The sequence below is a fragment of the Pseudozyma flocculosa genome, assembly GCF_000417875.1.
Source record: "Pseudozyma flocculosa PF-1 unplaced genomic scaffold scaffold00034, whole genome shotgun sequence".
Taxonomy (NCBI): Eukaryota; Fungi; Basidiomycota; class Ustilaginomycetes; order Ustilaginales; family Ustilaginaceae; genus Pseudozyma; species Pseudozyma flocculosa.
Genome location: NW_006920901.1, coordinates 15,738 through 26,554, shown reverse-complemented (window position 1 = coordinate 26,554; position 10,817 = coordinate 15,738). Strand labels below are relative to the sequence as shown.

Here is a 10,817-nt window from a genome sequence, read left to right as displayed (position 1 = left end):
GTTTGCAGTAGCGTAGATAGCGTATTTTGCAATCAAAGCTTGTGTACGTGATCAATAGATTGTAGCATGCACTTTGGTCGTAGCCTGGCTACAATGCAAAAATCGTAGGTAGGGCTACTCTAGCTACAATCTGAAAATTGTAGGCAGTATACGACCTGAAATCCGCACAGCTTGTCTGGATGCATAAATCTTTTGTGTAGAAGGGTCCCCTACAATCTGAAAATCGTACACAGCCTATGCCTACCTACAGCTGCAAGGCAAAATCCAGGCAAATCGCGCCGCTGAGCTGCCAGGGACTGCCAGCTGCTGGATTTCAGTTGGAATTAGGGGTTCTTGAGGGGCCAGCTGGATCAGCGTCGTCCAGGATTAAGGGAGGGGGGTGCTCAAGAGTTGAATTTTGGATTTCGAATTTTCCCCCTTCCCTCCCTACCACCACCATCACCGTTGCGTGCGCTTTTCAACCGGCCCAGCCCAAGCACAACAATCTACTCGAGTTGCTTGTACGTCTTGGCACTGCAAGCAACACCTCTTTTGTGAGCACTAGCACTCATAGCTAGCAGCAGGATCTGGTAAAAAAAAATTGCACGTGTAGAACAATTTAAAAATCCAGCTGCAGCCAGCTTGTGCGATTTCTCAGAAGCGCACCAGGTGTGCAATCAGCTTTGATCTGAGATCCTGAGTTTTTCCTGCCTGCGATCTGAAATCCACTCATAGTGGCCAAGATTTTAGATTGCACATGTATAATGACTTTCAAATCCTGGATTGCACAGCTTGTGCGATAGGAAAAATCGGGAATCACTTTTGCTGCTAGCTATTTGAGCGACAACTCTTCTTGCTACGCACCTGCTCTGACAGACTGCCTTTGCCTCCTTCTGTTACAGAGCAAGCGCTGTTCTTGGTCAGCTGCGCTTGGCCTGCCCCCTCAGACTTGCGTAGCGAGCCTGAATAGCCCTTGCAGGATGTTGCTGGTTGCCTGGCCATCTCTGGCCATCCTTGGACTCGACGCTGCCTTGCCGCTGCTTGCCTGGTCCTCCGCTGCCTTGCCACTGCTTGCCTGGTCCTCTGCTGCCTCACCGCTGCCTTGCCGCTGCCTTGCCACTGCTTGCCTGGTCCTCCCCGGACTCGCTGCTGCCTCACTGCTGCCTGACTGGCCATCTCCGGCCATCCTTGGACTTGCCGCTGCTGTCATTGATACCAACGCAGGGTGACACTACCTTAGCAGCCTGCGTTGATTGAGATGCCAGCAAGCCGTGCTCATCCACCTCATAGCTAGCAGCAGGGTCGGGCTTGGGATCGTAGGCAGGCTACGATCGGAAATCGGGCATCGAGCCCTGTCTTCAATTTTCCGATGCGCGGCCTACCTACAATCTAGCTACGATCCAAAATCGTAGCCCACCCACCCATACTGCCTGCGTGCCTGCCTGCCTTGCCGTTGCCACCTCCGCACAGTCAATTGCGTCAATCATCGGAATCCTTAGAGAGCTCTCTCCAAGGATTCCAATGATTGACGGCCGCTCCGCTTCCGCTCCGCAGCGAGCAGTCAAGCTGGCTGGCTGGCAGGCTCAGGCAGTTGGGCCAGCTGGCTGGCGCGCGCGGCTGACTAAGCTTTGTGCACGCCAAAAAAAAAATGTGGAGGTCAGGCCACGCCGCCACCTCATAGCTAGCAGCAGGGTCGGGCCCGATTTGCAGCGTACAGGCAGTGCGATCTGAAATCGGGCATCGGAGCACATGTGCGATTTTTCCGATGCGCACTGGCCGTGCGATCGGCTGCAATCCGAAATCCGAGTGGAGGTGCCTGTGCGATCCGAAATCGCACACCTCGTGCGATTCCAGGGGTGCCCTTTTGCATCCCCCAGGCGTTCTGAAGGCATGTTTCACGGTATTTGACGGTCACAGGCATGGTGGTGGAGATGCTGCATGCTCTACATCAAGAGGAGCCTGCTTCGGTGGCAATTGGGTGGCCTGGGCGAGTGTGGCTGGCCTGGCGCGGCGCGCCCCGGGTGGCAGATGTGGAGGCGCGTCGCCCGCCTGGCCAGGCCCTCCCAGCCAACCACCATCACCTCCACCCTGCCCAGCAGCCCTGCTTGACACCACCGTCGCCAGCACTTCTTCATCATGGCGCCCAAGCAGGCCTCGAGGGCCTCAGCTTGTCTCAGCCGGGGTCGCAACAGCAGCAGGTCGCCGTCGCCTTCACCGGCGCCCAAACGCTCCAAGGCCAAAGTGGCCACCGCTCCTCCCCCCACCAAACTGCTGCTTCCCACCAGCCCGATCGATGAGGACGACGACGCTGTCGTTTGCGTCGGTTCGCAGATGCCTTCAAGGGCGCCCGCGGGTACCAGCAGAAGCACCGAGTCGTCGCAGGCGACCGGCAGTTGCCCCCGCGGCAGCGGCAGCGCCAGCGGCAGCGCCAGCGGCAGCGCCAGCGGCAGCGCCACCCATGCCGTCTCCGCTCGTCTCGAGGAGCAGGGCAAGCAGCCCAGCACCTGGTCACCGCTCACCAACGACGAGGTCGAAGAGCAGCCGCTGACCAAGTACAAGATGCTGCACCACATCATGCACGACTGCCACAAGACGCTCAACTTTGCAATCGGACTTGCCAAGAGCGTCCAGGAGCGCAAAGAAGCCGGGGACAAGCAGATGGATGCGATCGTCAACCTCGCAGCGCAGGTCGACCGTGTGCTTGAGGAGCTCGCCGACGCCCGCGTCCAGCTTGCGAACCTTGCCAGGGGCAAGGGGGGTGGAAAGCAAGACTTGCCGCTGCCCCGCAAGCCGCAGCTTGCGTTCACGCAGTTGTTGCGCGAGATCATGGCCGTGCCCGAGGGTAACATCCCCGAGTTCTCCGACCTGTGCAAGCCGTAGGTCTTCACGTCAAGCGACAACGTCAACCATGCACTGTTCAAGGCCATTGACAAGAAGAGGATCAGTGAGCCGTTCGCCGACAGGCCGCTGCGCATCAACTGGAACGCGTACGAGTACAAGAGCAAGTTTGAGGTGGGACTTACCGACTGGGCCGCAAACAAGATTGCCAACAACCGCGGCAACTACGGCGTCCCGGAGGACATGAGCCTCGAGAGGATCAAGAATGGCTGCTTGAGGTCGCTCCGCAACCATCGCAACCGAGGCTGCCAGATGGCCGATCCGACAAAGGCAGCCAAGGAGCGAGAGCGCGTCCAGTGGGAGAGGCGCTACCGCAGGCGCGTCGTGTTGGCGGCCAACCGGATGGACGCCCTCAAGTCCCTGATGGACTACGAGGGCAAGAAGGACCCCCGCAACGATGCCTTGGACGTCAAGCTGCTCAGCCTTGAGGTATCGTCTGACGAGGGAGGAGACGAGGGAGAAGGAGCGGGACACGGTCAGCGACAGGTCTCAGGCTCAAAGCGCACAACGCTGCTGTCGCCGGAGTGGGGCAGCAAGGAACGCCTCGAGCTCATGGCCAAGTGCGACCGCAGGGCGGCGATGCGTGAGAAAGGCAGCAAGAAAGCCAACGCACCTCGGCACACCATCGTTCGTCCAGACTGGGTGCTCGACCCATTCAGCCTTGACCCAGACTTCGTCCTGCCGTCGAAGGCCCAGCGTTGGTGTGCTGTGGGAAGGGGATGAGACGATGAATGAGGAGCAGAGGGAAGGAGTCGCGGGGAGGCCGCGCGCCTAAAAAGGCATGCAGGCCGACTCTCGGAGCCGAGGGTCAGCCGCGCGCGCGACAGTTGGATGGTGTCGGGCACATGGAAGGACAAGGACGACGAGCACAAGGCGGCGTGCAAGGACGTCCAGCGCAACAGGCCGACGGAGGGTAGGACGGGCAACCAGTGGGGAGAGGACAGCGGCATGGTGGTCAAGAAGTGGGAAGAGGTACGCAAGCGTCAGTAAGGGATCACCAGCGCACAGCAGCCGCAGCAACGGCAACGACACAATGGCGGCGCAACAGCCGCAGCAACAGCAGCATGATGGCAAGCGGCGCAACAGCCGCAGCAACAGCAACAGCGACAACATAACGGTGGCGCAGCAGCTGCAGCGATAGCAGCAACACAACAGCGGCGCAACGGCCGCAGCGAGAGCGACAGCAACAACACAACGGCAGCGCAGCAGCCGCAGCCGCAGCCACGGCAGCGCAATGGCGAGCGGCAGTAATGAGCAGCGTGACGGCTTGCAATGTACTCACAGTGCGCAATCACATGACCATCTTGACGACCGCCTCTTGTCTGTTGGCTAGTGGGACGAGAGCAGCGTTGGCCACCAGTGCATCGATAGGGATGATGGCGGTATTGAAGGCGTCGAGCCTGACCTGCGTGGGTGCCGCAGATGGCTTGACTGCGTCGGCCGAGTGCCAGGAAGGCGTTGCTCGCTTGCTGAAGATCCGCGCGACGGCGCCGTAGGTGGTGATGGGGTCGGCGGAGGCGGGGGTTGCTGGTAGCCGGTGCTGGTGGCTGAAGATCTGCACAAGCTGGATCGGCACAAGATCATCTGCCGTCGGCCAGCGAGCAAAGCCGAACGAGTCACCTGGCGCGGAGAGGATGTCGGCGGCCGACGAGCGGAAGTAGAGCCCCTTGATCGATAGGCTGGCGTGGGTGGTCACGGCGTTCCTCACCTCGACAGCGCGCGACTGGATCTTGACCGTCGTTCGGATGAAGTCTTGGGCTGGATAGGTGCGGCGGAGCATGTTGATGAGGTCGGCGTAGCGGTCGGGTGGCAACGGCGACGTCATCTTTGAGCCCAGCGCCACCTCAAGCGCAAGGATGGTGTCGTCGTACGTCCGCTGCCGCTCGCAAGTGCGGCTGGCAAGCGCGACTCCTTCCCGACGCTCCTCCAAGGGCCCTTTGATCAGCTCTGCTCGTCCGCGGTTGCCCCATGCCTTGTGAAGCGATCGCCCAACTTGGCCGTGCTTCTTGTTGCTAGGCCGTGTTGACCGCGACAGCACCTGGTTGGCCTTTTCGGTGTTGAACGCCCAGAAGGCGCGGGGCAGACCGTATCGGCGTAGCTGCGGCCCCATGTGCGAGAGGATGTGCCCGTTGTAGACAATGGGCGAGATGTGGGCGAGGCAGCAGTGGAGATGGCGCAGCTGTCGAGCAACAAACTCGATGTTGGCGTGTGTCAGCACCCGCTGGTGCAGGTAGTTGACGACGATGGCGAGCCGCACGATCACGTCGCGGAACAGCCAGCCTCGATGCACGAAGCGGGCCTCGTGCGAGGTGACCTGCGACTCGGCGGCCTTGTTCCCGGCTTGCTCCGAGTGGGCCAACCATGTCCAATGCTCGGCGTCGTCGTTGTCCTTGTGGATCCAGGCGGCGTCGCTCATGTCGTTGCGGATCTGCCGGCGATGCGCAAGGAAGTGGGCGATGGCGGCCTGCCACGGCTCACAGAGGAGAGCTGGAAGCAGCATTGCCAGCGTGGCGAACTGCGCTGCGGTGGGCGAGCCGCCAGACGCGGATTGAGAGCTTGGCAAGCGTTGACGGCACGGTGGCGGCCTTGATGCGAGCTTGCACAGCGGTAATGTCGCGGTTGGAGAGGAGGCCGCGCTTGACGAGCAGCTGGTGCCAGATGCGCTTGACTAGGCCGAGGTAGACAGCATGCATCGCATCCACGGGGGCCATGGTGACACTCTGCCAGTATGGCAGCTCGTACAGCGCCGAGTACCTGGCGCCAGTGGAGAGCGCCGCCTCGCGCTGTGCCGCGTCGCTGCTGCCCCGAGCGGCGAGCGAGTCTTGCTGATGCTCGTCCGGGTCGCGATCCTCAGGCCGAGCAGTGCCGAGCGCCACCTGCTGGAAGTCCCCTTTCCCGGCTTTGCAGTACGGGCACGTTGCCACCTTGACCGACAGCGGGTTGAAGCCGCAGACCTTGGTGCGGGCCGGCGAGTCGCCGACGAAGAGGACCAGCTTGGCCCGGAGCACGGCGGTGGAGGCAGTGGTGCCGGTGGATGGGGTGGGACGGACGGGGTCCACGGAGGACTCTGTGGGCAACGACGAAGCCTGGAGCTCGATCTGGACGCTGTCCTGCAGGCGCAGAAGCTCGGCAACGAGGGGCTCAATGAAGCTTGAGAATGTCGACCACGATGGCTCACTCGGTCCAGGCACAATGCCAGCGAGATGCTGATACTCCGGCTTGAAGCGCAGCGACGACGGTAGGTTGAGGACCGAGAGGATGATGGGCCCGCATGAGTAGGATTCCGCCGTGAAGTTGAACGGCTGGAACCAGTCGACCAACAGGGAGAGGAGGAGGTTGATGTCACCGTCGTTGCCGGAGTCGAGGAAGTGTCGCTCTTGGTCCCACAGCTCGCCGTCGTAGACATCAGCCAGAGGCGTGGTGGTGTCGGCGAAGGGCGGGGATGGAGTCCCTCGGGCTCGCCACCCGCCGAGCGTCTCGCGCACATCGGGTTGTTGGACCAGGCCGCGTAGCCATGCCTCGAGCGGCAGGTAGACGAACACGGGCCTGTCCAGGGGGAGCCCCTTGGAGCAGCGCATGCAGGTAGGCGCGGGCGGTGGTGTTGGCGGACCGCTTGCTGTTGGCGGAGCGCTTGCTGATGGCAAGGATGGCTGCTCGGGCAACGGCGGCGACAGGCTCGAGCAGGTCGACTTCGGGCAGACCGGGTAGGCGACGATATGGTCGCGGTCGAGCCCGAGGTGCTTGCGCAGAGTCGGGTAGCGGACGGGGATCTTGGCTGTGCTCCCGAGCGCCAGCAAGAGATTGTTGCGACCGAAGCGCAGCATCGCCTCGCACCCAGCCTCCGAGGCGCTATAGTGGGACCGCTGCCGAACAACATGCCAGAGGAAGGCCTTGATGCAGTTGGGCAGCTCAGGATCAAGCAACTGTGCTGGGTCGGAGGTGCGCGCCATCACCTCGTCGGCCAGGATGCGGCCGGGGTCGAGCTTGGAGAGGGCCGAGCCCAGTTGGCCTTGCCCTTGGCTGTCCGAGTCGCTGATGGCGAGCGTGAAGGCCTGGCTTGCGGTGAAGCCTAAGGGCGATGGCGGTGGCGTTGGTGTGGGCGTGGCTGTGGGCGTAGGTGCTGCGGTGGCGAGGCAGGTGTCGGCGAGCTGGCGATGGAGACCTGCTCGGTCCCGACCGACGTGATCTGACTGTTGCCGTCGCCTTGGTCTTCGGGCAGCTCCGGTGGCTGCTGTATACGACCATCGGCAACACGGCGCGGTCCTGGGGCTGTGGCAAGGGCTGCGATGGCGGTGGCAATGGTGGCGCACGAGCTGGCAGCGGTGGTCGCGGTGCGGGCTGCTGTTCGGCTTGCTCGCCCAGCCGATCGAGGCCGCCCGTTGCTCCTCGCATGCTTCTGATCAACTCCTGTTGCGTTTGCAGGGCAAAGTCAGACGAGGACAATCAGTCAGTTGGGGAAACAGACGCCATGGCTAACCGTGCAGAGCAGCTCACCTTGGCATCGACGGGTTGGACGCAGGTCAGCTGATGGTTGCGCTGCGTCTGCGGATGAACCGCCTTGCCGCCACACCGGACGCAGGTGCAGATGACCTTGCGACGCTTTTGTTCCGGCATCCTGTTGGGCGGAGGCGGAAGAGTGGCGAGGCGAGTCAAGGTCAACGCTGCCGTCAGTCGCGCGCCGTCCTGAGCATCGCATCGACGCCGGCCTCGTCTCTACTCAATCCCAGGCTGGACACCCATCCGCCGACAGCGCAACAGGCGACACCTTGGATGCCGTTGTTCCCGCGCAACCGCGATACCTGGGACAAGCGAGTTGAGGTCGGGCCGACAACGGCGACAGAAGCGACGCGCTCGACCTACCTTGGCAGCGACGGCGGATGACTCGGCGGCGTTCCAAAGCGTCCCAGTGCGGATGTATTGGGCGGTTCTGTAGCGCAAAGAAACAGAGAGAGGACAAGGTCAGTATCGACCTGCACTGAGGAGAGCGACAGAAAGAGGGGCGACTCACGGGATGGATCATGTTGATCTTGTCCTTCGAGACCTATGCCGAGCCCGCTGACCGCGCTCTTGCTGATGGCCGTTGTGCCACCGACTGCCGCTGCCTATTGGACCGGGGTGCGCAACCACGCTGCTCAAAACGCGAGGGCCTTCTGAGCATAAAGACCGGTACAACTCGCGCCTGAGATACCCGGCCCGACTAGACGAGCGACAGCCGACAACAGCGACGGCAGGAGCGGAAGCGGCGGCAGCAGGGGTGGCGGTCGATCCGGTCAAGTCGACAAAATCGGCGGATGTGATGGGCGAGTCGATGCTGGCGCGAGGCGAGCGCGCAGGACTGGATGCGAGCGGTCGAGGAGCGGTGGTGGCGCCAGGGTTCGAGCTGATGTGGACGAGCAGAGAGCAAAGGGGAGGCGGAGGAAGACGTCAGCGGTCTACCTTTGAGCAGCGGACGTCATCGTAAGGCTTACCTGTGCCTCGCTGACCATGGCCGCGTTGAAGGATGGCACTGCTGCGGGCGGCTGGCGGGACGTTGAGAGGTGAAGGCGATCGAGGCGGGGCCTACCTCGGCCAGCGTCGTCGAGGAAGAGAGCTACCCGCAAGCCAAAGTGGCAGGTGGTAATTGGAGGGAGAGAGGGAGTCCATCGAGCGAAGGCGTTGAGGCGAGTCCGTACAAGTTGGCGGCGATGGTGGCGCTGGTGGTGGTGGTGGTAGTAGGGAGGAGAGGGCAGGCGGGCTTGCCCACCCCTCCCTCGCTGGCAAGCGGCAGGCGAGCGACAAGGGAGTGAAAATTTCTGCAAAGGCACGGGCCAGCAGAGCTGCTCAAGACGCGCGGCTGCAAGCAAGGCCGATCGCTCCTTCCCACTACCACCACCAGCTCGGACCGCCACGCCTCACCTTTCCGCCATCCCGCCTCGCCGCCGCCACCACCATCGAAGCCGCCGGCTAGGTCAAGCGCCGCGGTGTCAGCAGCAGCCCCGGCGCAGTGATGCCGCCGGGCTGAACGAGGACGTTTTTGGGACGCCTCCAGGCCACGCACCGCCCGCGGGTGACTTCAAGATCGACTTTGGACAACCACCTCGCTGCGCTTCAGGACGGCTGGACCCACGCCCACGGTGCCGGAAGGCTGCTCACGGATGGCTTGGTGGAATGGGTTTGAGCAGCATCAAGGTGAGTAGGGCTTGGGCGAGCTCGGCCTTGTGATGCCGACTCGCTGCCCACCCGTCGTGGCTTCTCTTCCGCCTGATGGCAGCCGGGCCGCCGTCGTCTTCGGAGCGGTGGCGGGTTGATGGGAGCGGGCACCGGTTGCCCTGCACACCGGTCCACATGATGGCGAGGGCTCTGGCCTCGTGATGCCAGAGCCTCAGGGCATCGGCGGCGTTGCGGTGCGACGGTGGCGCCCGACGTAAAGAGGGACCGTGGCGCTGCCCTGCAACACCACCGCCGATTTGCCGCCGATGCCCTTTCCTTCTGCTACTGACCTCTCTCCAGCAGGCCTTGACCGCTTCACCGGGCAGACAACGACCATCTGTGAGTGCGGCTGCCTTCACGCCTTGACCATTGCGCCTCGTGCCAGGGCTGATCATTGCTTGCCGTAATCTTTTGCCGGTTATCTTGCATAGACGTCGACAGCATCTCCGCTCGTAGCATCAATCTGCATGCCACCTGATCAAAGGCCTACAATGTGAGTAGCGCCATCGCCGGCATCGTCGGCATGGTCGGCCTCGGCATCGGATCCGAGAGCTCAGTCCCGTCGCCTCGCTGCCGCCATCAGCCCTCCGCCGCTCTCAGGTCCGCCTGCCGCCTCCGCTCCCGTCAATAGGAGCCGTGAATCATCGGAAATCTCCTGGGACTCGCTCTCCAAGGATTCCGATGATTCGAGGCTTCCATCGACGGGGAGCTCTTGCTTCCGCGCTCTTCCGCTCAGGGTGAGTCTTCCGCTCCGCTGCGGCTTCTACGGCTTGCTGTCTGCTGTGCTTGACGCTGACGCTTCCGCCGCCTTTCTACCTCGTTCTTTTGCCACTTCTCCGCCCCGCTCCGCATCCCTTCGCCATTGGCCGCGTGCACGCCACCGCCATTGACCATCTGCCCGCCAACCCGACCGCCCTGGCTTCTACCTGCCCGGCCAAAAGGTATAAAGGAGGACCTCTCGAGCGTTCCTCCTCCTTCCCTCCCACCACCATCAACATCTCGACCCTCTCCTCTGCCCTTGTGAGTATGCTCTGGATTGTCTGCCTCTTCAAACCTCGCTGCGCACATCTCGCTGACCGGCTGTTTGCCTTTCTGCCTCTTCTCCTGCCCCCTTCCACGGACCGCTTTACCTCGCCACCATCTTGCCTCGCCGCCTGGCTTGCCGGATCGCCCTCGCCATCGCGCCATCGTCCTGTTCGGCTGTCATCTCGGATTCCACATCGACCGCCGCCGCCTCCACATCGTGTTGCCTGCAATCACGCAGACAACTCTGTGTAGCAACATCGCCCACACTCTGTAGCCAATCAACCTGCAATCCCACCATGGCGCCTCGCATCCAGACCTTCATCGACCTGTACAAGAACGTCGACGCGGTGCGACGTGCGAAGAGGTACCTGCAAATCAAAGCGACCAAGGGCGACTCGCGCGACAATGTCGAGCTGACGGCCCTCAAGTACCTGATGCTGGTCGATCACGCCGTTGCGCTCGACAAGAAGCGCTCGTGCCAGGAGAGCAACAACCGCCACATGGACTGCAAGAAGCTCACGGTCAACTCCTACCTCCTCTACAAGGTCGTCAACAACGAGACGTTCTGGCTGATCCCCGACGTCATCTTCGAGTGCGAGGAGTGCACGCTCAACCACTACAGCTGCAACGTCTACTTCGACATGAAGGACACCAACAAGACGGTCCTCGTCAACTCAAAGGGCATCCACGGCGACTTCTCCGTCAAGAGGTCCGGCCTGGCAAAC

General features: G+C 62.2%; 3 protein-coding genes across 3 annotated transcripts in view; 2 read left to right on the top strand and 1 right to left on the bottom strand.

Moving 5' to 3' along the window:
• Window positions 1-2,115: 2,115 nt before the first annotated feature.
• On the top strand, window positions 2,116-3,867 carry PFL1_06821 (uncharacterized protein; the record flags this gene model as incomplete). The annotated part of the gene is made up of 3 exons (XM_007884367.1): window positions 2,116-2,855; window positions 2,943-3,460; window positions 3,665-3,867. 3 exons carry the CDS (start codon window positions 2,116-2,118, stop codon window positions 3,865-3,867), a joined length of 1,461 nt encoding a protein of 486 aa, XP_007882558.1.
• Window positions 3,868-4,168: 301 nt separating this feature from the next.
• PFL1_06820 (uncharacterized protein) lies at window positions 4,169-7,491 on the bottom strand (the record flags this gene model as incomplete). Its single annotated transcript, XM_007884366.1, has 4 exons — window positions 4,169-5,305; window positions 5,394-6,997; window positions 7,059-7,146; window positions 7,372-7,491. 4 exons carry the CDS (start codon window positions 7,489-7,491, stop codon window positions 4,169-4,171), a joined length of 2,949 nt encoding a protein of 982 aa, XP_007882557.1.
• Window positions 7,492-10,388: 2,897 nt separating this feature from the next.
• Window positions 10,389-10,817, top strand: part of PFL1_06819 (uncharacterized protein) — a gene marked incomplete at both ends in the record, with an annotated part of 1,046 nt that continues 617 nt past the window's right edge. The window contains one exon of the mRNA XM_007884365.1: window positions 10,389-10,801. Coding sequence (XP_007882556.1) covers window positions 10,389-10,801 — 413 coding nt within the window. The remainder of the gene's footprint in view (window positions 10,802-10,817) is intronic.